The 27,675-nt window shown below is 47.2% G+C and overlaps 1 protein-coding gene across 5 annotated transcripts in view; it reads left to right on the top strand.

Annotated features, from left to right (window-relative positions):
• The window catches only part of ENTPD1 (ectonucleoside triphosphate diphosphohydrolase 1), a 79,733-nt gene that overhangs the window by 17,080 nt on the left and 34,978 nt on the right, over nucleotides 1-27,675 (top strand). The window contains exons 1-4 of one of the 5 annotated variants that reach the window (XM_025182982.3): nucleotides 8,501-9,088; nucleotides 14,843-14,947; nucleotides 17,163-17,296; nucleotides 18,743-18,860. The exons of 1 other annotated variant lie outside the window; for it this stretch is intronic. In XM_025182982.3, the coding sequence (XP_025038767.1) occupies nucleotides 17,255-17,296; nucleotides 18,743-18,860 (160 nt within the window). In that variant the 5' untranslated portion in view covers nucleotides 8,501-9,088; nucleotides 14,843-14,947; nucleotides 17,163-17,254. Of the gene's footprint in view, nucleotides 1-8,500; nucleotides 9,089-14,842; nucleotides 14,948-15,850; nucleotides 15,961-17,162; nucleotides 17,297-18,742; nucleotides 18,861-27,675 lie in introns of those variants that run through there. 3 more of the 5 variants (XM_075934438.2, XM_025182985.3, XM_006119855.5) reach the window with 3 other exon arrangements.

Genomic DNA, 27,675 nt, shown 5'->3' with positions numbered 1-27,675 from the left:
ATCTGTACACAGTATTCAAGATGTGGGCGTACCATAGTTTTATACAGGGGCAGTAAGATATTCTGGGTCTTATTTTCTATCCCTTTCCTAATAATTCCTAGCATTCTATTTGCTTTTTTGACCGCCGCTGCACTCTGTGTGGAAGTTTTCAGAGAACTGTCCACGATAACTCCAAGATCTCTTTCCTGATTTGTCGTAGCCAAATTAGCCCCCATCATACTGTACGTATAGTTGGGGTTATTTTTCCCGATGTGCATTATTTTACACTTATCCACATTAAATTTCATTTGCCACTTTGTTGCCCAATCACTCAGTTTGGTGAGATCTTCTTGGAGTTCCTCAGTCTGCTTCTGTCTTGACTATCCTAAATAGTTTGGTATCATCCGTAAACTTTACTACCTCACTGCTTACCCCTTTCTCCTGATCATTTATGAATAAGTTGAAAAGGATTGGTCTCAGGACTGACCCTTGGGGTACACCACTAGTTACCCCTCTCCAATCTGAAAATTTACCATTTATTCCTACCCTTTGTTTCCTGTCTTTTAACCAGTTCTCAATCCAAGAAAGGACCTTCCCTCTTATCCCATGGCCATGTAATTTACACAAGAGCCTTTGGTGAGGGACCTTGTCAAAGGCTTTCTGAACATCCAAGTATACTATATCTACTGGATCCCCCTTGTCCGCATGTTTGTTAACCCCTTCAAAGAACTCTTAACAGATTAGTAAGACAGGATTTCCCTTTACAGAAACCATGTTGACTTTTGTCCAATAATTATGTTCTTCTACATGCTTCACAATTTTATTCTTTACTATTGTTTCAACTAATTTGCCCGGTACTGAAGTTAGACTTACCGGTCTGTAATTGCCAGGATCGCCTCTAGAGCCCTTTTTAAATATTGGTGTCACATTGGTTACCTTCCAGTCATTAGGTACGGAAGCCGATTTAAAGGATAGGTTACAAACCACAGATAATAGCTCTGCAATTTCCCATTTAAGTTCTTTTAGAACCCTTGGATGAATGCCATCCGGTCCCGGAGATTTGTTAACATTAAGTTTTTCTATTTGTTCCAAAACCTCCTCTAATGACACTTCAATCCGGGACAGTTCCTCAGATTCATCACCCACAAAGGAGATTCAGGAATCTCCCCAACGTCCTCAGCCATGAAGACTGAAGCAAAGAAATCATTTAGTTTCTCCGCAATGGCTTTATCGTCCTTGATTGCTCCTTTTATAGCTTGATCATCTAGGGGACCCACAGGCTTTTTAGCAGGCTTCCTGCTTCTAATGTACTTAAAAAACATTTTGTTATTTCTTTTTGAGTTTTTGGCTAGCTTTTCCTCAATCTTTTTTTGCTTTTCTTATTACATGTTTACACTTCTTTTGACAGTGTTTATGTTCCTTTCTATTGATCTCACTAGGATTGGACTTCCACTTCTTAAAAGATACCTTTTTGTCCCTCACTGCTTCTTTTACATGGTGGTTAAACCATGGTGACTCTTTTTTAGGTCTCTTGCTATGTTTTTTAATTTGGGGGTATACATTTAAGTTGGGCCTCTATTATGGTGTCTTTAAAAAGTTTCCATGCAGCTTTCAGGGATTTGGCTCTAGTCACTGTGCCTTTTAATTTCTGTTTAACTAACCTCCTCATTTTTGTGTAATTCCCCTTTTTGAAATTAAATGCCAGGGTGCTGGACTGCTGAGGTGTTCTTCCCACCACAGGAATGTTATTATATTATGGTCACTATTCCCAAGCAGTCCTGTAACGGTTATATCCTGGACCTGATCCTGCACTCCACTCAGGACTAAATCGAGAATTGCCTCTCTTACACGTAAATTTATTTAGTTGAGTAGTGAGTTCTAAAATGCCTAACTTGTCATTGCTGGAGTAATTATCCCTGTGGTGATTGCTGCTCCTGGAAGTAGCTAGCAAATCCCTGCAGCCCCAGACAAAGGCAGAGCAGGGGGTCTCCACATGCTGTCCTTGCCTGAAGACACCACTGATCAATAATGGGGAACTGTGGCCAGTAGAAGCTGTGGGCTCAGTGCCTGTTGATGGGGGGCTGCATATGATGCCATGGAGCCATTGCTGTGCATGCCAGCTGCTTTCAGGAGTGGTGCAAGGCCAGGGCAGGAGCAAGCTGCCTTAACTTCACTGCTCCACCACCCAGAAGCCATCTCAGTTAAATGGTGCCCAGCCAGAGCCTGCTTCCTGAACCTTTGTCCCAGCCCTGGACCTCCTTCTGCACCCAATCTCCTGCCCCAGATGTGAGTCCCCCTGCACTCAAACTCCTTTCCAGAGCTTGCACCCTGAAACCCCTCCTGTACCCCTACCCTGGGCTAAGCCCGGAGCCTCTCCCACACTCCAAACTCCTTGGCCCAAGATCAGAGCCTGTGCCCCAATCCTCTACCCCAGCCTGGTGAAAGCAAATGAGGTTCAGGGAGGAAGGGGGATGGAGTGAGCAGGGTGAGGCCTCGGAGAAGGGGTGGAGCAGGGGTGGGGCCTCAAAGAAGGGGCGGGAAAGAAGTGGGGCAAGGGTATTTGGGTTTGAGGCAGATCTTACATTGCACTTAAATTGAAAAAGTGATCTTGTGGTTAAAAAGTTTGGAGACCACTGACTTACAGTCTTCTGTAGTGTCTATCACCATAGTGTGTCACTTGTACTTCAGAGACTCATAACATCCTTCAGAAGAACACGCCACTCAGGGAACTGACGTCCTCTACTTCAGATGATCCTCCCCGCTAACCCTCACAGGATGCTTCTAAACTCTATTCATGAAGATGGAAAGAATTTTGAAGTTACATCTTGTTTTTTGGTTTTTTTTGCTATTTCCCAAAATCTACTTTTACATCATTTTCTTAGTTTTTAATGTGGCTCCTGCCTTCTAACTCCGATATTACCCTAATTCCACTACCCTACAATGGGCTTTTGTGCCTGGCTCTTTCCACTTGTTCTCCATTACAAATACCACAACACCACTTGTTTCCTGTTATTTGTAGTGAAAATGGAACCAGCACAGGGAACAGAGTATGGCATTTATGAGTGCCATGAGTTGAACTCTTCTCTACAATTCTAGGGACTCTTAATTGTGAAGCTGATCTCTAGGTGGTCATGTTTAGACTTTAAAGAGTAATGAGCTCAGATGCAGCCCTTAGAGGCAGCTGTATTCTGTGACAGGGAAGTAGAATCAAAACCAGGAGGCTGGAATGAACTATATCAGGGGTGGCCAACCTGTGGCTCCAGAGCCGCACGCAGCTCTTCTGAAGTTAATATGTGGCTCCTTGCGTAGGTACCGAATCTAGGGCTGCAGCTGCAGATGCTAACATTCTACTGGGCCAGAGGTTGCTCACTGTTCAACTCCCATCTCTGCTCTAGGTGCTGTCCCCCTCCATTCTTTTCCCCCTAGGATCCTGCCACTTCCTCTCCACTGAGTCTGGCATACCCATGCTTCCCTCTTCCCGTGTCTCCCACTAAGAGAGCTGATCACAATGGGCAGGAGGAAAAGGAGGAGGCCCTGACCAGTGGGGCTGCCAATGGGCGAGATGTGCTGAGAGTGGTGGTGAGGAAATGATCAGGGCTGGTGACATATTATTGTTGCTCTTTGGCAATGTGCTTTGGTAAATTCTGGCTCCTTCTCCAGTGTAGGTAGGCCACCCCTGGACTACATCTAGTTTAATCCCCTTGTCAAGATGCAGCATTTGTTGAGTCTAAACCAGGGGTTTTCAACCTGTGGTTCGTGGACCACCGGGGGTCTGCAGACTATGTCTAAGGGGTCCATGAAAGGTGACTATGAAAATAACGTTTCAGATGCCAGAAAAAGCATTCCCTTTTTCAAAACCCAGAAGTGCTGGTGTTACCATAGAAGTCAGTGTAACCCACACACTTATTGGGTGGGGTGCACTGTCGCATGGAGTGGCACTTAGACCACTTACAGAGAGAAAGACTGAGTCTGCTCTACAGCCTTAGCCAAGAGCCACTTGGCTTTTCACTCAAGCGGTAGAGGCTTATGCACTAAGCTCCAGAGATCCCAGGTTTAGTTCTTCCTGTCAGCTTTATCTCAGCAGTTGAGTTCCCTGTGTCCCATCCTATGCTGAGTATGTGCAACATTTATAGTTGAATTCTGGTTAGTCGATTTTAGTGTAAGACTTCTGTGGTAGGGGTCTGCAGACCACAGGTTGAATTTCAGAAGGGGTCTGCAGTTACATTTGAAATATTTTTATGGCTCCACAAATGCAAAAAAGTTGAAAACTGCTGGCCTAGCCCATCCAAGATAGGTGGTGATCCAGTGTCTTTGAAAACCTCCAGTGAAGGAGATTCCATAACTTCCCTTAGAGCCAAAAAAGTACCCAGACATGAGTTACTTCAAGACAGACCCAAAAAAGAAAACAACAGAATTCCACTTGTCATTACCTACAGTCCACAACTTAAACCCCTCCAATGTATTATCCACAATCTACAACCTATCTTGGAAAATGATCCCTCCCTCTCAGAGGTCTTGGAGGTAAGATATATTCTCGCTTACAGACAACCCCCCAACCTGAAACAATTTTTTTCCAGTAACCACGTCACACAGCTACATCATAAGCATCTACGAATCCAGCCCTGCAATCAGCTTTGTTACCAACTCTGCCCACATATCTGTACAAGCGAATTCATCACTGGTGCCAACCACATAAGCCACCAAATCAGAGGCTCATTTAACTGCACATCCAGTAATGTGATCTATGCCATCAAATGCCAGCAGTGCCCCACTGCAATATATATTGGACAAACTGGACAGACCCTATAGGAAAGAATCAATGGACGCAAATCAGATATACGTAAAGGGAACACGACAGAAACCTGTTGGTGAATACTTTAATTTGCTTGGTCACTCATTAAGAGATCTTCAAGTTGCTGTTTTCTTACAGACCAATTCTATAAGCCAAATACACAGGAAAGGGTTGGAACTACAATTCATTCACAAGTTTAATTCACATGCCAATGGTTTGAATCAAGATACTGAATGGCCGGGACATTATCAGCCAACCAAACAATGAAGGTGCCAATGGTTCTTTGTGTAAATTCTGGTGTTAGTACTCTTCCTCTCTAATTGCTAACTAATGGTCCTTATCTGCTCCTTTTAACAATCCAGTTTTTAGATGCTTATAAACTATCATTTTTGCCTGTTACATACCAGCTCGGGTTTCCCTTTGATATTTATATATCCACTGCCTCCTTTTCTCCCCCCCCCCCCCATTACCTTTCCTCTCCACTTCTCCCCTATTTATTTTGGTTCTGGACATACAAACTCTGATCATCTGAAGAAGTGGGCTTTGCCCATGAAAGCTCATACCATCTACATGTTTTGTTAGTCTTTAAAGTGCTACCATTCTATTTGTTGTTTTTTTAAGTTTATCCTGTACAGGCTAACTCGGCTGCCCCTCTGAAGCTTTCCTTAGACAGTTTGTTCCATTGTCCTACTGTTCTTACCGATAGGAAGTTTTTTCTGAGATTTAATCTAGGGATGTTAAAGACTAGTTGACTAGTCGACTATCCAATAAGCATTTGCTTATTGGATGGTCTGTTGACTGGTCGACTAGTGGAGTCTCTCCCCCCTCCCTTGCTGCCTCTATAAGATAGAGGCAGCAAAGGCAGGGGGAGGGAAAGGGGTACTTCAAAGCTGCAGTGCCGCGCACCTGAGCCAGGGATCAGCTATGTGGTGCTGCCACTTTGAAACCCCAAGGCAGCATTTCAAAGGGGCAGCTGCCTCACAGCTGATCCGCGGCTCAGCTGTGCAGCAGCGCTGCCCCTTTAAAATGCCCGAAGGGTTGTGGAGCCCGGCGTCAGCTGGGGACTCTCTAGCTGACTCCAGGTTCCACGTGTCATTTCCCCAGAACCCGGGTTCTGCAGAAATAGTCTCTTGACTATTGCCGTTTCAAAGGGGCAGTGCCGCACAGCTGAACCTGGGATCAGCTGTGCGGCGGCTATCCTTTGAAATTCTGCCTCTGCACATTTCAAAGGGGCAGCCATGGAGCCCGGGGTCAGCAGGGGACTCCCCAGCTGATCCCAGGCTCTACGCAGCATTTTCCCCGGTGTCAGCTGAGGAATCCCCAGCTGGTCCCGGGTTCCGCTGAAATGCCGCACAGGCTCTGTGTGGCATGCAGCACAGCATGGAGCCTGGAGTCAGCGTGGGACTCTGAGTCCCCCACTAACCCCAGGCTCCATGGCTTTGAAATGCACAAGAGCCCCTGCTGGGGTCTCTTGTACATTTCAAAGCAGGCACCCGCATGCAGCCCAGAGTCAGCAAGACTTCCCACTGGCCCTGGGCTGTATGCGCAGTTCTGCATTCCTCCTCCGCTGGGGCTTTTGTACATTTCAAAGGAGGAATGTGGACGTGCTTATCAACTAGTCGAGTAGTCGATGGAAATTCCATTGATTACTCAACTAGTCAATTAACCGCATTTTAACATCCCTAATTTAATCTAAATTGGCTGTGCTGTAGTTTGAACCACTTGCCGCAATCCTGCTCTTTGTGGCAAGAAAGAACCATTTTTCTCCATCTTTTTTATGGCAGCCTTTCAAGTATTTGGAGACTGCTATCATGTCCCTCCTTAATCTCTTGTTTTCCAAACTTAAACATACCTAGTTGCTTCATCTTTTTCTCATTTCTTGTGTTGCATCCCTTTGATCATCTTTGTGGCTCACCTCTGGATCCCTCCCCCTGAACACACACTATTCAGAACAGAAAATGACTTTACCCACAGGACATGCTCTCCACAGGCTTGGGCAGCCTCCCACCCTGTTTGTAGTTCTGCAACGAGATTGCTACAATTTCCTGTCTTCATGGGAAATGAAACATAAAGACAAAAACTGTATTAAGAAATCTCTCTAGGACTCTCCTCTGAACCCACAGACCTCATGCAATTCCATCTCTGTACTCTTTGGCACAGGCTTCTAAGCTTTGTATTTTGTTACCTGAGGTGTTTTGGGTATCTGAGTGAGAGGAGGGCCTGTCAGTGCAGGCCTAGAGGGAGCATAAGAGAGGAACCTGGCTCGGGCTGACCAGCAAAGAGACAGGAGCTGGTTCTGCTCTCTGCAGGACCTAAACCAGAGCCATCTACTGGGTCAGTCACAGCAGCATGTAAGCCTCCAATCCCTCCCCTTGGCACAAAGAGGGGAACCTACAAGTAACCCTCACAGAGGGGGGGAACTTGGACTCTTGGGGTATGGCTTATGAACCAGACTCAGATAAGAGGCCGGAATTCATAGGCCCAGAGCCCCAGCGGGAGGGCCTGTACCCTTTTCCCACTAGTTAACTCCAGGACCTAACCACTAGGCCATCCCGCTTCCTGGGAGACCCGGCCACACTGAGCGTTTATTAATAAGCGAAGACTCTCTGGGAAGAGAGAGGGTGGGTAGACCGGTTATTATTTAGCACATGTGCTTGGTATGTACCAGTATTTCTGGCCCTGGGGAGAGCCTGCATTGCTGAGGTTTAGCAGGTGCCTAGTGAACTCAGGATCTTTTTAAGACAGGAGAGGATGCTTAATGATAGGAAGGTTGGTGAAGGAAATGAGGTGTCCAGACACCACACAGTGATTGCATATTGCCGGGGCCAGGGAATGCTGCTGTTGGACGTGTGTGTTGCTGTACTGGGTCTAGCCCAGCGTCCTGTCTTCCAAGAGTGGCCAGTGCCAGGTGCCCCAGTGGGAATGAACAACCAGTAATGCACCAACCAGTTAACGTCTTTGTTCAAGCCCAGAACTGGAATTCATGTATAGGTTTCTACAAAAACCAGTTTCTCCTGCCCTTAACATCTGCATTTCCAGATCAAAGGCCATGTATGGGACACATCCGGCCCACTTAGTTAGCCTCATTAACATGGGTACTTTTGCTGTTTATATTTATATTTATCTCTTGGTTTCTGTTCTTTCCACTCCAAATATATATGATTCTATATATTTTGGTTAATCTCTGAGGTGCCATAGGACTACTCACTGCACATTGAGTGGATGTTTTCAAAGAACTATCCACACTGACTCCAAGATCTCTCTCTTGAGTGATAAGCGCTAATTCAGACCCCATTATTTTGTATATATCGTTGGGATGATGTTTTCCAATGTGCATTACTTTGCATCTATCAACATTGAATTGCATCTATCATTTCGTTGCCCAGTTTGATCCCTTTCTAGCACTTCACAGTCTACTTTGAGAGGAGGAGGGGGGAGAAGGTTAAGAATGAAACAGCTACGTTGGGAATGCTCCCTTCTTCCCCACATATGCTAGCCATAACCATCAGGGTCATTGTGCTTTCTCTGCAGGCCAGCAGTCACAGAGGGAAGACCACATAGGGGAACTCCACACAGGAAAGGTTTAGTGACCAGTGAGGGGATACAGAGCACTGGCCAGACACACATCCCTTCTCTCTTCATGTAAGGGATGCAAAAGGGCTCCATGGCATACTATGACAGGCCAGGTGAGCAGCTGCTCAGTGCTGAATGGTGGAAAGAGTTATTTTTCCCTGGTACCTAATAGATTTCTTGTGCACAGTCCATTTACTCAGGCTTTGCATGGGGCTGGGAAGGAGGTCAGTGTATCTGCGGTCCCTTTTACTCCATGTAGACAAGCTGGGAAGGGCTTTCCAGGCTGCTCTCTAATGGTCTGAGCCTGATTTAGTGGGAAAGTGTCCAGATGGAAGGAATGTGGTTGGTGCTGATGCTGTGAATGGAGAGATTGTCAGAATGTCCTGGCTGGGTCACAGGGAAGTCCTGTCTGTAACCTCTATGACATCACTTCATCAGAAACAAACTGTCTCCTTGCTGCCAGTACACACAAAACGTGGGATTCCATGCTGAGCACAAAAGCCCCAGTATGCCACTTCTAGGCTGCACGATCTGCTAAAGGGGCGTGGGAGGGAGAGCCTGTGTGTTGATTGTTCCTTCATTTCAGGAAATGGGGCCTCTTGGCTTTTGCATTTACAAGCATCCTTGGGCTTGCAGGATTGCTGCAGCCTCTCTACTCAAGTCTCCGATGATGTACGTGGACACCATGATCCTTACACCCTGACCTCCACAGCAGTTAATAACAGAGCGCCAGTATCTGCCTAGGTGAGCAGCAGTAGTTCATAGTTCCTGGAGAATCAGACAGTGCTGTTAATTTTGCCTTGGGACATGTGGGATCCTGCCCCACTTACAAAAGAAAAGAGAGAAAAGCCGCCTAACATTAATCTTTCTGACGGACGGCAGAAAAAGGAGCAATGGGCTCAAGTTGCAGTGGGAGAGGTTCAGGTTGGATATTAGGAAAAACTCTTTCCCTAGGAGGGTGATGAAGCACTAGAATGGGTTACCTAGGGAAGTAGTGGAGGCTCCATCCCTAGAGGTGTTTAAGTCTCGGCTTGACAAAGCCCTGGCTGGGTTGATTTAGTTGGGATTGGTCCTGCCTAGGGCAGGGAGCTGGACTTGACCTTCTGAGGTCTCTTCCAGCTCTATGGTTCTATGATTCTGTCCCAGACCCAGGCCCCAATTACAGCCTTGAATGCAACAGAAGGGTCCAGGGACAGTGGTTGCCCAAGTATGTGCTCAGTAAAATGGTTGCAGCAGTCACAGGATAGCAATAGCAGGGGTATAGCATACGGTCTGACAGTGAGCATATGCTTCAGAGCGGTAGCCGAGTTAGTCTGTACAGGATACACTTAAAAAACAAGAAAAAGTCTGGCAGCGCTTTAAAGACTAACAAAACATGTAGATGGTATCATGAGCTTTTGTGGGCACAGTCTGTTTCTCAGTCAGACCGTGCCCAGCCCACGGAAGCTCATGATACCATCTACATGTTTTGTTAGTCTTTAAAGCACTACCAGTCTTTTTGTTGTTTTTTAAGTTTATAGTGAGCATATGGCGAGGCTGAATTGCTGCACTCCATTTCCCTGACTTAGAGCCATGGTGGGTGTGCAGCCTCCTGAGCCACAGGTAACCCATCGTCGGGTTCTGACTGAGAAACAGGCTTGTTTCTTGCAGACACTGGATTCATGTAAACTGTGTAAGCAGGGTCTGCAGCTGGGAGTGGGATGTGCAAAAGGAGTTGAGCACAACATCATGCCGCACGTACATGACCCTCAAACTTTCAGGGTGAGATCTAGAAAAATTGCACTCTCAGAGATGGAAGATGGGCGACATCATCTTCAGGAGCTGGCTGCAAATGGCATCATTTCCAAATCCCGCAGCCCATACGCCTCACCCATTGTGGTAGTCCATAAAAAGAATGGGAAAATTCGGATGTGTATCAACTGCTGCACCCTAAACAGCTGTACTGTGGTTGACCAGTACACTATGCCTTGAGTGGAAGATGCCTTAGACTAGCAGTCTCCAACCTTTTTAAGCACAAGATCACTTTTTGAATTTAAGTGCAATGTAAGATCTACCTCAAATCCAAATACCCTTGATCTGCCTCCTTCGTGCCCCTTCTCTGAGGCCCTGCCCCTGCTCACTCTGCCCTCCCTCCTTCTCCCCCCCCCCCCCATTTTCCCTCCCTTTCACCAGGCAGGGGCACAGGGTTGAGGTCTTGGACTAAGAGATTGGGAGTGTGAGAGGGGCTCTGAGCCGAGCCTGGGGCCAGCATCGTGCATGTGCCACGCACCCGGGGGCGGGGCCGGCCCAGATTGTTTGGCGGGCGCACATAAATAGCCCGGTGGGTGCCATGGTGCCCACGGGCACCACTTTGGGGACCGCTGCCCAAGACAATACCTGCACAGTGAGCTCATTAAGAGGACTGGACATGCAGAGACCTTGGGAGTCAAGCAGCAAGTGCTGCCCTTGGAAGAACTCTCTCTGAAGCAGCATTAGGAAAGGCCAGGTGATGACTAATTGGCTGCATGAGGGGGATAAATAGGAGATGTCTTGCAGAGGGACCCCGGGTTTTCCTCTTGTCCACAGAAGCCTGGCTCCACCCCTCCCCTATCTCACTCACCTGGCCAGTGCAGTTAGGGGGAGTAACTTTTGGTAACAACAAGACGGAGTGTGCGTGTGTGTGTGTGTGAGAGAGAGAGAGAGAGAGAGAGAGAATGCATGAGTGTGAGGTGTCCTATGCATATGATAAATATTGATTAATCTATGTATGTTCAATAAATGTGGCGTGTTGCCTTATCCCTCTGAAAAAGATCCTGGGTGCTTCTTTTAAGCACAAGATGGGGAGGGGGCTGGAAGATTTGTGGGGGCAGCTCAGGGCAGAGGGTGATAGAATGAGGGCAGGAGGGGTCAATTCAGGGCACAGGGTCTGATGAGGGGGGCTCAGGGTAGGGAGGTGGGGGAGCAGGAGGTAGTGGGTGCAGAACTCAGGAGGGAGCTGGAAGAGATTACTGGGCTTACAAGAGAGACTATGCTGTGCTGACGACTCCTCCCAGGGGGACAGAGCTTCGCTTTCCCGGGACTCCCTGTGCCCTCCCACCACCCCGCAGGACGGCATCGCGGAGGTAAGTTGCTGGGGTGCAACAGTCCCTGCTGCGCAGGCAGCTCGCACGCCAGCTGTCTGGGGAGGGGGAGTACAGTCGCACACTTCCCAGAGATGCTGCAGGATTGCCAGGTACTGGCCCCAGCTGTCCCTTTCCCCTGCCCAGACCCCCCACAAGTACCCTGCCCCTACCAACACTGTCACCAGAATCCAGTGCCACCCTGTCCCCAGCACCCTGCCACCCACCATAGCACCCAGCACTACCCTGTCCCCGAACCTAGCTCCCTGCCACCCAGCACCACCCTGTCCCTGGACCCAGCACCCTGCCAACTGTGCCAGCATCCTTGGGACCGCATTAGTGAGGCTTGGGGTTTTTGGTATTCTTTTTTTCATCTCACTTGTGTGGCCCCAACTGACTTTTCTGTGGGTCAGTGACCCCTGACTCAAAACAGGTTCCCTGCCCCTCTCATATATAAAGACAATGTTGAAACCATTTGAGTTTGACATATTTTATTTAAAAATGAAGCCTGGCCAATATACCCCCAATTAGGGCCAAATCTCTATCTCACTGCAGCATCATAACACTCCTGCACCACCTGACCCCAAATCTGAGTCTATCATACACTGGAACCCCCTGTCCTGAGCCTCTTACATCCCCAGACTCCTGCATCCCCACATCCTCAGCCTTCTGCCACAACAGTCCTGCACCATCCACACATGGTAAATGTGTGTCCTGAGCCCATCATACTCCCAGCCTCCCTGCCCCTGAGCCCCTCATACACCCCAGCCCAAACTCCTGCACCCTCACAGCCACAAGCCTGTGGCTTGCTCTCAGCACCCAAACCCTCCACCTGACCTCAACACTCTCCAGCCTGCAACCCCGTCCCCGAGCCAGCATCCCCTTCTCCTGCACCCAAATTCCCTCCCAGAGCTTGCACTTCTCACCATTTCCCACACCCAAATCCCTCGTTCCCACCCCAGAGCCTGCACCTCCGGCTCAGCCCAGTGAGAGAGTATAATGGCTGGGGATAGCAGGTGAGGAGAGGAGGGGAACAGAGAGGATGGGGCCCCAAAGGGGTGTGGTCTTGGTGAAGGATTGTGATTTTAATGTATTGGTGGGTTCCTTTTTGTTGTTGTTTTGTTTTTGTTTTTTGCTCAACAAACCTAGGCATAGGGGCACCAGTTTAATAATCTCACGTAGGGCACCATAAATCCTAAGGATGGCCCTGTCCACAGCCATCGGAAATTGCTGAGATTACTATGAACAGAGAGAGCTATTTGCAATGGAAGTTGTCAGGAGTCAGAGTCTACATCAGGGGTGCCCAAACTTTTTTCAAAGAGGGCCAGATTTGATGAAGTGAACATGCGTGAGGGCCGACCATTTTGCCTGACATTCTTTGAACCATTAAAATTAAATGCAAATTAACTATTTTATGCAAAGTTTATTGCAAACAGCATACTTTTCATTTCGTCACATGGATGACAAATCTAAACAGGTGTTAAATCACTCTGCCTTTCATATCTGAAGGCCAGATGAAAAAAAATCCAGGAAGCTGAAATATATGTCAGGAACATTGTAAAGTACATTACATATTATTGGTAATAAAGGTTGTCTGTCAACTTTTAAGTTAAAAAAATATGAACAGGAACATAACACCAAGTATACATATTGTGTCCAAATATATTTATAACTGATTTAGACCAACTGACATTAACTGAGATTTTACAATGTATTCATCTCAATACATATGGATTCGTTGGGGGCCATAAAAGATAGATATTGCCAAATTACCTGTGGGGCCGTATTAAACTGGAACACGGGCCGCAATTGGCCCCCGGGCCGGACTTTGGACATGCCTGGTCTACATGAATGTGTTGCAGAAACTCTGGTTCTACTACCTGAGAGTGTGTCATCTGCCTCAGTGGGTGTGGCCAAGTTTCCCCTAGTCCCATAAAGTTTGTTTCCAGCCACCAGTCCTGTTTCTCAGTGTTCTGGGCTGTTATTTACCTCTAATTTACCCGAAAATATGTTCTAAGAGCCCAGCAAGCAGCAGAAGTATTGGTAATGCTTTTAGACAATATTGACTTCCTATGGTTCAGCAAACTCCCTAATTTGACACCGGTCAGTCCCAAGGATTCCAGACTAGAGAAATTCAACCCGTAGAACTATCTTGAGATTACCTTCAGCTGGTTTGCTCCAGATAGCAACTTTTCACTGCAAGTTGCTTTTCATGGGCTCCTTTGTGGTATATCTTGGCCAGTTTTGCAGTTATGCTTGCTCAACTTGCAGTTTCTCAATTAACACTCTGCTAGCTGCTGAAAGGTCCCATTTAAAGTTTATATAATTTATACAAAGTCTCCCCATATTCTTTGATGCTCCTTGTATTAGAGGATTATAGAATGTAATGTCACTTCAAGAACTGTTCTCCAGCAGCTGTGTACATTTTCCATTCAGCAATGGTAGGACCTGTGTGTATATGACTGAGCTGAGTTGGTGCATTATTAATCATACTTACATTTCTGATTATTCCACTGTGTGATCAAGTGTCCTTCGAGTGCACTGTTTCTGTATGTGGTATGGACATCCCGTCCCTTGGAGGAGGATAATCAGAGGTGTGGACATTGCCCCTTCAGCAATCTCCCTTAGTCCCTGAAAACAAACCCTCGCTCTAGGGTAGTGCAGCCCAATGGCTAAAGTAATAGGGTAGCCCTTCATTCAGGGAGGTACGGCCTGACAGCCAGGGTCCATAAGGGGTAGTCCTTGGTTCAGAGCAAACTCAGTCTAGTGACCACAGTCAATATGGGGTAGCCCTTTAGCTCAGGGCTGTACGGCCCAGCAGCCAGAGTCTATAAATTGAGGGTTGGGGCCAGTCACCCTGGTAGGGGGACTCGAGCCCACCCTACTCCACTGTGTCCTGACCCAGGGCCCTGTGAGCAGTAGAGCGGTCTGCCACTCTCTTGGGGGGGAATCTGGCCAAAATATGCCGAGTTTATCTGGGTGGGAGAGAGCGCTCCTGCACCGTCCCTGGGTCACTTCCTACTGGTGCTGGTGGGATGGTATCCCATGTAGTGGCTGGGTCTTCTGGTTCCGCATCTGCTGCCTCTCCCTGGAGTTGCCCTGGGCTGTGTGGCAGTAGTCTCCTGGGTCTCTGGCTTCTACTGTTTGGGTCACTGGCTGGTGAAGCCCTGGAATGCCGGTTGAAGGTTCTTCTCCTTCAGTGGCCAGCCCAGAGTGAGCTGCTCTGCTGACTTTTATGCTGCCCCAGCCTTTGGAACATGCCTAGTCTGGGTGAGGGGTGGGACTTCCTCCGCTCACAAGGTTTTAACCCTACCTGCATCGGTGGGGGTCATGTATCCCCTGTCGCACTGTATCAAATGCAAGATGCCTTTTTCACGCCTAGTTTTCTGGTTTGCTTTAGGCATGGTGTGTTTTAGACTTTCCATGGCTGTTTAGTGGGAATGTGTCTGCGCGGGGCAGGGAGACCACAGTTGCAGCAAGAGCCCCTGCTGATCAGTGATTTCAGGTATTTGTACTTGATATTTGATGGGGCTTTCTTATCTGCTCTAAGTTCTTGGCCTATAAGCTGAGAGGGACAATCCTGCTTTCCCTGGCCAGTTCTTGGTTCTGGCTCATTTATTTGAGAGCAGTGAAGTCCTTGTGATAGAATCACTCATCAACCTTGCCAGCGTCATTATTGCTGATAATTAACTTGGAGCCAGAGAAACCATTGGATCCTGTTTGTTCTGGACCTGATCCAACAGCTGGACTACTGCTGAGAGGGCCAGCAGAATCTTCTGCAAACACACAGAGACCAAAATTAGAAGCAAAGGCAGGGATGCCTGTACAATGTGGGCTGGGCTCTGATTTCTGGGTTGGGGATGGAGTGCTGGATGCCTATCCAACTGGATTGGATTCTAACAGTGGGTCCAGAACAGGGTAATGTACCAGCTGTGTCCATGTATGATGCTGTTTCACTTATGCTGGCAGTGCAGGAGGAAGAAAAGGCCAAATTTCCAGCATTGTGGGGTTGCTGAGTGGCCGTGGGTCAGCAGTTCACACCGGCCTGTATTCTTAGGGTGCCCAGATGGGCTGTATGCTATAAGGAAGCCCCAGTGCCTCAGTCATCTCAACAGCAGTGGGTGCATGGCTGAGCGGTGTTGGCAGGGTTCAGCACAGTCTTAAAGAGTTTATGTGAACAGATTGTTCCAGGGCAGCTCAGACTCGGTCAGCAGAGCACTTGGCAACAAGGTGTTGCCTTACAATGGAGAAGCAGCTACTGAGGAAAGCCCAGCAGCTTCTACCTCCACAAGGGCTGTCCCACCCCTAAGAGGAGGGTTAACAGGCCTATCACCTGCTCTGTGACACCAGCCACCAGTCACAAGCCACCAGCAGGACCAACTCAACCATGGTCTGGTGCAGAGCCAGGATACTCTTCCGTGAGATACTGGAAGTGGGAGGAGATGGGCCCAGGTGAATCTGCAGAAAGGAGCTCACTTTGATTTAATGGTGCTCAGTGTCCACCTCAAAGGAAATAAGGTGGGAGAGCATGAGGTAGGGGAAAGTGACTGGACACAATCATGGGAATGGGAATGGGGGAGATGACTGGACCCAGGATCGGGGCAGGGGAATAATGATTGGATCCAGACTGGGAGATGGGGTGGAGAGGGAAGGCGACTGGAGATGGGATTAGGTGGGGGTGAAGTAACTTGAGTGTGAGGGGGCAAGATGACAATGAGGGATGGAGCACGGGATAGGGGGAAGGTAGCTGGAGATGGGATGTGGGTGTGGGGCAGGTGAGACTGGAATGTGGGGAAGGTGACAGGAGCCAGAATGGAGCTGGGAAGAGGTGAGGTGGCTGGAGCTGGGTTGGGGCTGAGGGTGAGGGAGGGGTGAAAGTGGCTGGAGCCAGCCTGGGGCTGAGGTAAAGGGTAATGCAACTGGAAGCAGGATCTCCATAAATAATTTCACTCTTTGGAAAAGGCTGCATGTGGAAGGGGGGTTGAGACCCCAGTCTGTACAGTGAGCTCAAGCCAGGGGAACTAGAATGTTTGTATTGCCCATCTATGTGTGTAGTGTTACATTAACACACACTTATATGTAATTTCTGGTGCAGGGGCAGATGACGATTTTGCGGGGCCCAGGGCAGCACAATTTTGCCGGGCCCCCCCTTTGACACGGCGCATGTGCGGTGGCGCCATGGCGCATGCACGGGGCTTCTTGAAGCACGGGGCCCAGGGCGGCCGCCCCTCTTGCCCTGCCCTATATCTGCCCCTGTTCTGGTGGGCAGAACATGTTTGAAGGTGCTCCCTTGGCTTGCTGCTGCCCATGCATTTTGTTGTAATCCACATTCGGTTAATGTGGCTTTGCAGTAATAGTCTCCTTTGTAGGCTCTAGATCAGTGTTTCTTGAGGCAGTTGGCAGTGTTTCCGCGGAGAACAGAATTCAAAATGGCCACCCTTAAAGGGGCAGGCAACCTTTTTTTTCCTCAATAACGTCTCCCCCGACCAAAATCTTTGGTGTTCCTCATAAAAAAAATGTATTATTTGGTGTTCCTCGATCTTAACACGTTTAAGAAACACTGCTCTAGATCTTGTCATGGCCTCTCCATGGGCAGACTAGTCAGACACCCCATGCTGCAGCAGAAAGAAGGAACGGTGCTGACTGTCCCATCCACTGCAATAGTTGTGGCTGTTACACCGAGTGTTTGGCAGGTTCTTAATGTCCTCTTTTTTTTCCAGTCACAGGTACCAAACCAAGGACATGCTGTCCTAGGAAATCCCTGCTCATCTTGGGGTTCCTCTTTGCTTCAGCGGCAATTGCATTAGTCGCGATGGCAGTGACTCAGAACAAGCCTCTCCCAAAGAATATTAAGGTATCTACTAAAATACTTTGAGGAAGTCAACAAGCATGTGGACAAAGGGGGGATCTGGGGGACATAGTGTACTCAGATTTCCAGAAAGCCTTTGATAAGGTCCCTCACCAAAGGCTTTTAAGCAAAGTAAGCTGTCATGGGATAAGAGGGAAGATCCTCTCATGGATTGGTAAATGGTTAAAAGACAGGAAGCAAAGAGTAGGAATAACTGGTCAGTTTTCAGTTCCCCAAGGTCCGTACTGGGACCAATCCTATTAAACATATTCATAAATGATCTGGAGAATGGGGTAAACAAGTGAGGTGGCAACATTTGTAGCTGATACATAAGAATGGTCATACTGGGTCAAACCAAAGGTACGTCTAGTTCAGTTTCCTGTCTTCCAGTAGTGGCCAGATGCCCAGAGGAAGTGATGGACCTATCCTCCATGAATGTATCTAGTCCTTTTTTGAACCCTGTTAAAGTCCTAATCTTCTCAACCTCCTCTGGCAAGGAGTTCCACTGGCCAACCGTGCGCTGCAAGAAGAAGAACTTCCTTCTGTTTGTTTTAAACTTGCTACCTATTAGTTTCATTTGGTGACCCTTAGTTCTTACGTTATGGGAGCAAGTAAATAACTTTTCCTAATTAACTTTCTCTACACCAGTCACAATTTTATAGACCTTTGTCATATCGCCCCTTAGTCTCCTCTTTTCTAAGCTGTAAAGTCCAAGTCTTTTTAGCTATATCTCCATGTCTTACAAGAGAGGATGGTTTAACAGAATAATGAAGAGAGAAGTTTTGTCCAAGATATCAGGAACAGGGGGAGGTAACAAATATCGTGAAACACATAACATGGCATATTCTAGTTGTTTATTTTGGGTTGGGGTACTTTGCCTTAATACTTTGTTCATCTAAGGGGACAGCAGAAATTCTTGGTGCTGACTGAGCTATTTCTTCCATAGGGCACTCGTGTTAGTGTACTGCTAACCACTGAACTAGGGTGCTTGGACTGTGTCTTGGCAATAAACCTGGCTGAGTGCCTGTGTTTCTGAACCATGCCTGTGGTCTTTCTTTATGAGTAACATGAAAGTGTCAAATGAATGGCTTGTAGTCTTGAAGTCTGCTAACCAGCTGTCTGCACAAAAGCTGAATAACCCACTGAAAAAACACATTTGTACACTGACTGATACCCCCACGCTTGGCCTAAGCGATTGCTTAGGGCTCTGAGCAACTCAAGGGGGCCACCCTGTTCATATTTTATTCTGAGAAATTGCCTGTTTTAGGCAATTGGAAGGGGAATGTTCCTGCTTAGGGCTCCCAATGGGCTAGCCCCAGCTCTGCTGCAGCTACACTCTCTAGTGCCCCTAGGAAGTGAAGAGGTTATTTTCCCATTTGTCCGCCTCCATTGACTATACTATTCAATGTCATGTATGTTGGTCTAGAGATGACTGGTTTGTTTTGTCCACAGTACGGGATTGTGCTAGATGCTGGTTCATCTCACACTAACCTGTATGTGTATGAGTGGCCAGCGGAGAAGGAGAATGACACTGGGGTGGTGCACCAAGTAGAAGTGTGTACAGTACAAGGTAAGCCATGAGAGAGGAAGAAGGGGGCAGAGGAGGGGTGATGCAGTGATAAACAGAGTGCAGGAAAAGGAGGGGATGATGAAAATTATCCAATACTTGTCAACTGGTACAGCTTCCAGCCTGCCATCAATCACTCCTCACCTGTGTAGAGACCAAAATGCCTCTCGGGTTTGGTTTTGTTAATACAGAAATCAACAATAAAATGACACAAAGCTAAACTCTGTTCTAAAACCTCCTCTAATGAAACATCAGTCTGGGAAAGTTCCTCAGATTTGTCACCTCAAATGAATGGCTCAAGTTTGGGAATCTCCCTCACATCCACAGCTGTGAAGACTCTTGGTTTCTGAGGACAGGACAAGGAGTAATGGGCGTAAAGTGCAGCAAGCGAGGTTTAGATTGGACATTAGGAAAAAATTCCTAACTGTCAGGGTGGTCAAATATTGGAATAAATTGCCAAGGGAGGTGGTGGAATCTCCCTCTCTGGAGATATTTAAGAACAGGTTAGATAGACATCTATCAGGGATGGTGTAGGCGGAGCTTAGTCCTGCCTTGAGGGCGGGGGGCTGGACTCGATGACCTCTCGAGGTCCCTTCCAGTCCTATGATTCTATGACTGAAGCAAAGAATTCATTTAGTTTCTCCACAATGACTTTATCGTCCTTGAGGGCTCCTTTAGCATCTCAGGCGGCCAGTGGCCCCACTGCTTGTTTAGCAGCTTCCTGCTTCTTAAAAATAATTGCTATTACTTTTTGAGATTTTAGGTAGTTGTTCTTCAAATTTGTTTTTGGCCTTCCTAATTATATTTTTACACTTCATTTGACAGAGTTATGCTCCTTTATATTTTCCTCACTAAGATTTAACATCCACTTTTTTAAACCATGCCTTTTGATCTCTCATTGCTTCTTTTATTTGGTTAAGCCACAGTGGTACTTCTTTGGTTCTCTTAAAATGTTTTAATTTGGGGTATGCATTTAAGGTGAGCTTCTATTATGGTATCTTTAAAAAGTTTCCATTCAGCTTGCAGTGATTTCACTTCTGGCACTGTACCTTTTAATTTCTGTTTTAACTAAACTCGTGTGTGTAGTTCCTTTCTGAAATTAAATGCCACAGTGTTGAACTGTTGTGGTGGTTTTTCCGTCACAGGGATGTTAAATTTAATTATACTAATGTCGCTATTTCTAAGGGTCCAGTTATATTCATATCTTGGACCAGATACTGTGCTCTACTTCAGACTAAATGAAGAATTGCCTCTCTTTTCATGGATTATAGAACCAGCTGCTCCAAGAAGCAGTCATTTAAGGAGCCAAGAAACTTTATTTCTGCACCCTGTCCTGAAGTGATGTTTAGCCAGTCAATATGGGGATAGTGAAATCCCTCAGTATTATTGAGGTTTTTATTTTTATAGCTTCTCTCATCTCCTTTAGCATTTCAGTCACTATCACTATCCTGGTTAGAATAGTGATAGAAATGTAGCCGTGTTAGTCTGGGGTAGCTGAAGCAAAATGCAGGACAATGTAGCACTTTAAAGACTAACAAGATGGTTTATTAGATGATGAGCTTTCGTGGGCCAGACCCACTTCCTCAGATCAAATAGTGGAAGAAAATAGTCACAACCATATATACCAAAGGATACAATTAAAAAAAAATGAACACATATGAAAAGGACAAATCACATTTCAGAACAGGAGGGGGATGCAGAGGGGGGAGGGGAAGGAAGGAAGGTAAGTGTCTGTGAATTGATGATATTAGAGGTGGGGAGAGTGGGATGAGATAGCTTCCCCAATTATCACCTCTAATACCATTAACTCACAAACATCCCACTCTCCCACTCTGATCAGTGCCACAGATCAGAGATTTTCAACAGCCGTAGTCAGCCAGACTGCACATGCGTGGTCAGCGTCTCGCGCCGTTCGCGCCCTTTGCCTGCTGCGTGTGGTCTGGCTCCTGCCAGTTCCTCTCAAATGTCCTGGGTCGTAGATGGAGCTCTGCTACTCTCCTCAGTCTGTCAGAAATAGTTAAAGTATTTAGTTAGAGTTTTATCATTAATTAGTTATTGTTAGTCGTAGTCATAGTTCTTATAGTTTGTTAAAGTTAAAAAAAAAATTTCCTGTCACACTCGCTTCGCAGACTAAGGCCGCAGCGAGAATGCATGGATTACCAGAGTTTTTAAAATGCGGCCACTGCCATTAGGCCATGCTAGCCTCAGATGGGCACTCATCGTACATACATTGTTTGGGTGAAGCCCACGTGCCCCCAAAATGCGCACACTGTTCAAGACAGGGAGACAGGGAGATGTGCCTGAGAGTGATATTATTCGACAAGGTGCTTCAATCCGCTGATACGTTATCACCGAAGGAAACAGTAGTGCCCCAAAAGTGCAGAGCGTCCTCCGCAGGGGCAGCTCCAACAAAAAAGATAAGGGCATCCCCAACATGCTCGTTACCAGCCACTCCGGTCAGTAGAGTTAGTGTGGGAGACAAAACGGGAACGTTCAGCACCACCTCTAGTGGTCTAAAGGCGGCCACGGCCTCAAAACAAAAAGGTACCGACCTCAGCACCAACAACTAAGGCACCGACCTTGGTACTGGATTCAAAGGCACTGACCTTGGCACCAACATCAAAGGCACCGATGGCACCCAGGGCTTGGTCGGCACTGGAAGCAGTGATGACCGGCGCACCTGCACAGAAGTTGACACCAACAATGTCGGCACCGCCAGCACTGACTATGGAGCTGCTAATGCGTCAAACAGCACCAAGGGGCAACGGCGCTGCCCTGATTCCGAGGAAGGCTACGACAAAGACTATCTCATGTCACATTTCACCTTCTCCATCACCAACTCTTTCTCCGCCACCGCCTCCATCACCACCGGCACTGAGCTTCCCAGTACCACACATGAGAAGCCACGGTCCTATTCTCCCTAACGAAAATCCCCATACTGCACAGCGAGACGTAAGGATAACAGATATTATGAGAGACGACTATCGCCTTCACCTTCACCATCTCCATCTCTCAATTTTCTGCATTCACCGACGTTGTCTCCTTGCTTGAGGTACTACAGAGGGAATAGGAGAGTAGTCTCCTCTAGGCAGTCCTTGCCCACCCAGTCAGTTCATTACTATGACTGCTATTCTAGACATTATTATGCAGACCATGACCATCACCATCACAGGTCATATCCCCATAGATGGTCCCTATGCTGCCATCGATCATATAGACAGCATTCCCTCTCCCCCTGGAGTGTCATCTACCTTCTACGCCACCTCAGAGCCCTGCACAGCAATCACACCATTTGAACCCTGAAGAGGGTCAGCTGTCAGAGGTGAAGGATCTGCAGCCTAATGCTTCCCCCACTGATCTTTCTTCCTCTTCGCCTGATGATGCGATAATACCGGGGTATGGGTCACTGCCTGACGATCTCAGGCAATTCCAAGATTTATTCAAGCGAGTTGCGGAGTCCCAGGAGGTTCAGCTGGCAGAAACACAAGGCAAGCAATCTCGTCTACTTAAAAACTTGCACACTCAACACCGAGCAAGAACAGTGCTCCCTATCAACAAAGCCATTATGGAGGCAGCAGAAGAAATTTGGCAGACCCCAGCTTCGGCTCCACCGAGTAAGCATTCTGATTAGAAGTATTTTGTTCTATCAAAGGGCCTGGAATTTCTGTCTAATCACCCACAACTGAGTTCCATTGTTGTGGATGCAGCACAACAAAGATCCAGAACACCGCGCTACAGGAACATGCCCTCCAGTAAGTTCAGTAAGAAGCTGGATGTTTTTGGCAGGAAGGTGTACTCCTCCGCAACATTATTACTTCGTATTTCCAACTATGCCACTCTTCTCTCCAACCATAATTTCAACAATTATGTGAAGCTTACTGAGCTCATGCAACATCTTCCAGAGTCTAAGAGACCACTGTTAAAGTCCATCGTACAGGAGGAGTATACATCCACAAGGGCCGGTCTCCAGATTGCCGTGGACGTAGCTGACACAGCTGCCCGCACCACAGCCACAGCGATTACTATGCGCAGGTCATCGTGGCTCATATCTGGACCTCCAGGGAAAGGTGGAGGACCTTCTCTTTGGGAAGCAAAAATTATTTGCAGACAAAACTGATGAGGTCTTACATTCGGGGAAAGACTCCTCCACGACCTTGCGAACATTAGGGATGTATACGCCCCCATACAGACGTACACATTATATTCCTCAGAGACATTTGTGATGGACCGGGCCGGGTCTGGGCACAGCTGAGGGCATCCGCTCAGGGCGAATTGCTCAAATTCGGGGCTTCTTACAGCCCCCCAACTGGAGACCTTCCCAAATAGGCCATACTGAGTCAGACCAAAGGTCCATCTAGCCCAGTATCCTGTCTGCCGACAGTGGCCAGCACCAGGTGCCCCAGAGAGGGTGGACCGAAGACAATGATCAAGCGATTTGTCTCCTGCCATCCCTCTCCAGCCTCTGACAAACAGAGGCCAAGGACACCATTTTATCCCCTGGCTAATAGCCTTTTAGGGACCTAACCTCCATGAATTTATCCAGCTTCTCTTTAAACTCTATTATAGTCCTAGCCTCCACAGCCTCCTCTGGCAAGGAGTTCCACAGGTTGACTACACGCTGTGTGAAGAACTTTCTTTTATTAGTTTTAAACCTGCTCCTCATTAATTTCATTTGGTGTCCTCTAGTTCTTCTATTTAGGGAACTAATAAATAATTTTTCTTTATCAGCCCTCTCCACACCACTCATGATTTTATATACCTCTATCACATCCCCCCTCAGTCTCCTCTTTTCTAAACTGAAAAGTCCCAGTCGCTTTAACCTGTCCTCATATGGGACCCGTTCCAAACAACTAATCATTTTAGTTGCCCTTTTCTGAACCCTTTCCAAGGCCAAAATATCTTTTTTGAGGTGAGGAGACCACATCTGTACACAGTATTCAAGATGTGGGCGTACCATAGTTTTATACAGGGGCAGTAAGATATTCTGGGTCTTATTTTCTATCCCTTTCCTAATAATTCCTAGCATCCTATTTGCCTTTTTGACCGCTGCTGCACACTGCGTGGAAGTTTTCAGAGAACTGTCCACGATAACTCCAAGATCTCTTTCCTGATTTGTCATAGCCAAATTAGCCCCCATCATACTGTACGTATAGTTAGGGTTATTTTTCCCGATGTGCATTACTTTACACTTATCCACATTAAATTTCATTTGCCATTTTGTTGCCCAATCACTCAGTTTGGTGAGATCTTCTTGGAGTCCCTCACAGTCTGCTTCTGTCTTGACTATCCTAAACAGTTTTGTATCATCTGCAAACTTTACTACGTCACTGCTTACCCCTTTCTCCAGATCATTTATGAATAAGTTGAAAAGGATTGGTCCCAGGACTGACCCTTGGAGGACACCACTAGTTACCCTTCTCCAATCTGAAAATTTACCATTTATTCCTACCCTTTGTTTCCTGTCTTTTAACCAGTTCTCAATCCAAGAAAGGACCTTCAGTCTTATCCCATGGCCACGTAAATTACACAAGAGCCTTTGGTGAGGGACCTTGTCAAAGGCTTTCTGAAAATCCAAGTACAGTCAGTCCCCGAGTTACGCGGATCTGACTTAAGTCGGATCCGCAGTTACGAATGGGGTTTTTCTTGCCCCGGAGGTTGGGAGTGGCGGGACGCCCAGATGCGCCGCGGTCCCGCCGCCCGCGTCCTCCAGGGCGAGAAAAGCTGCTCCGCGTCTCCCTGGTCTGCTGGGGGAGGAGTCCCCCCCAACAGACCAGAAAGACGCTGAGCAAATCCGCGGAACACGTGGGCAGCGGGACAGCCCAGACACGCCACGGCTGTCCCGCTGCCGGCGTCCTCCGAGGCTTTGCTCCCCATCTCCCTGGTCTGCTGGTCTGCTGCATGAATGCCATTCTGTCCCTTGGATGAATGCCCTTGGATGAATGCCATCCGGTCCCGGAGATTTGTTAATATTAAGTTTTCTATTTGTTCCAAAACCTCCTCTAATGACACTTCAATCCGGGACAGTTCCTCAGATTCATCACCCACAAAGGACGGTGCAGATTCAGGAATCTCCCCAACATCCTCAGCCATGAAGACTGAAGCAAAGAAATCATTTAGTTTCTCCGCAATGGCTTTATCGTCCTTGATTGCTCCTTTTATAGCTCGATCATCTAGGGGACCCACGGGTTTTTTAGCAGGCTTCCTGTTTCTAATGTACTTAAAAAACATTTTGTTATTTCTTTTTGAGTTTTTGGCTAGCTGTTCCTCAAAATCTTTTTTTGCTTTTCTTATTACATTTTTACACTTGATTTGACAGTGTTTATGTTCCTTTCTATTGATCTCACTAGGATTGGACTTCCACTTCTTAAAAGATACCTTTTTGTCCCTCACTGCTTCTTTTACATGGTGGTTAAGCCATGGTGACTCTTTTTTAGGTCTCTTGCTATGTTTTTTAATTTGGGGTATACATTTAAGGTGGGCCTCTATTATGGTATCTTTAAAAAGTTTCCATGCAGCTTTCAGGGATTTGGCTCTAGTCACTGTGCCTTTTAATTTCTGTTTAACTAACCTCCTCATTTTTGTGTAATTCCCCTTTTTGAAATTAAATGCCAGGGTGCTGGACTGCTGAGCTATTCTTCCCACCACAGGAATGTTGAATGTTATTATATTATACTATTCCCAAGCAGTCCTGTAACGGTTATATCCTGGACCTGATCCTGCGCTCCACTCAGGACTAAATCGAGAATTGCCTCTCCCCTTGTGGGTTCCTGCACCAGCTGATCCAAGAAGCAGTCATTTAAGCCATTGAGAAATTTTATCTCCGCTTCTCTTCCTGAGGTGACACGTATCCAGTCAATATGGGGGTAATTAAAATCCCCCATTATTATAGAGTTCTTTATTTTGGTAGCCTCTCTAATCTCCCTAAGCATTTCAATGTCAGTATCGCTGGTCAGGTGGTTGGTAATATATCCCTACTGCTAATTTCTTATTATTGGAGCATGGAATTACTATCCATAGCGATTCTATTGAACATGTTGATTCACTTAATATTTTTATTTCATTTGATTCTACATTATCTTTCACATACAGTGCCACTCCGCCACCCACCCGGCCTGCTCTATCCTTTCGATATATTTTATATCCCGGTATGATTGTGTCCCACAGATTTTCCTCATTCCACCAGGTTTCAGTGATGCCTATTATGTCAATCTCCTCCTTTAATACGAGGTGCTCTAGTTCACCCATCTTATTAGTCAGACTCCTAGTATTTGTGTACAAGCACTTTAAAAATTTGCCACTGCTTATTGTCTGCCCTTCCCTGATGCATTGGATTCCTTTGTATGCGGTTGTTTGTCTGCTCTGGCCCATGGTTTGCCCTCTCCCCTCGTCTTTTTCTGACTACAGCTTAGAGAATCTCTATCAATGGATTCTCCGCTAAGAGAAGTCTCCCTCCGATTTACGTGCATCTCCGCACCAATTGGCTTTCTCCCATCTCTTAGTTTAAAAACTGCTCTACGGCCTTTTTAATGTTTAGTGCCAGCAGTCTGGTTCCACCCTGGTTTAGGTGGAGCCCATCCTTCCTGTATAGGCTCCTCCTCCTCCCAAAAGTGTCCTCAGTTCCTAATAAATCCAAACCCCTCTTCCCTACACCATCGTCTCATCCACGCATTGAGACTCTGAAGCTCTGCCTGCCTACCTGGCCCTGTGCGTGGAACTGGAAGCATTCCCGAGAATGCCACCATAGAGGTCCTGGATTTCAGTCTCTTTCCTAGCAGCCTAAATTTGGCCTCCAGGACATCTCTCCTACCCTTCCCTATGTCATTGGTACCTACATGTACCACGACCACCGGCTCCTCCCCAGCACTACACATAAGTCTATCTAGATGCCTCAAGAGATCCGCAACCTTTGCACCAGGCAGGCAGGTGACCATATGGTTCTCCCGGTGTCAGCTGACGGTCAGGGCAGTGTGTATGTGCTCTACACCCGAGACTTTAACTGCTGAGATCGGGGTCCCTTGCAGCAGGCAACTTGGAGGAGGCTGACAGGTGCCCAATAAGTGTACAGGGAGAGCTTATTACACTTCAGATTTTAGCTGCTAGAATCTGTGATTCCTTCGCAGCGGGCAGCCTGGGGGAGGCTGAGAAGTGCCCCAACGGATCTGCCACCTGGGAGTGACACAGATCCAAATGCCCAAGCTCTCCCTATATCTGTCCCTTAAGACCGGCTGAAGTTCTTTTAAATTGTGCCTGGTTCTGTTACAGCAACTGAAGGAGTCAGGTTAAAGCTTAAACAGTTAGGCTGTGTCTACATTGGCCCCTATTCCATAATAGGGATGCAAATGTAGCGCTTTGGAATAGGCAAATCCGCGGGGGATTTAAATATCCCCCGCGGCATTTGCATTAACATGGCTGCCGCTTTTTTCCGGCTTGTAGATAAGCCGGAGAAAAGCGCCAGTCTGGACGCGATCCTCCGGAAAATAAGCTCTTTTCCGGAGGATCTCTTATTCCTACTTGAAAGGCTTATTGCCTTAATCTTTCTCTCCTCATATCTATGTTTTCAGCTTCTCAGGATCAGATGAGCCAGCATAGACTATGCTGATTTTATCGCTCCTTCTCTGTCCTGTATGCTTCAGGAACCTCAGAGAGGCAAAATAAGATGGATGAGATGGGGGGGGGGGGCTGTCTGGCTACACCCGGTCATCACAAACCCAACTATCTATGTTTCTAATTATCGAATCACCCACTACTAACACCTGCCTCTTCCTAACTGGCATTCCCTCCCCCTCAGAGGTATCCTCAGTGCGAGAGGATACCACAA

This window comes from Pelodiscus sinensis, chromosome 8, assembly GCF_052426305.1.
Source record: "Pelodiscus sinensis isolate ZL-2025 chromosome 8, ASM5242630v1, whole genome shotgun sequence".
In the NCBI taxonomy this organism is placed as follows: Eukaryota; Metazoa; Chordata; order Testudines; family Trionychidae; genus Pelodiscus; species Pelodiscus sinensis.
Note: the sequence above shows the minus strand (reverse complement) of the source record. Positions and strands in the feature narration are given on the sequence as shown.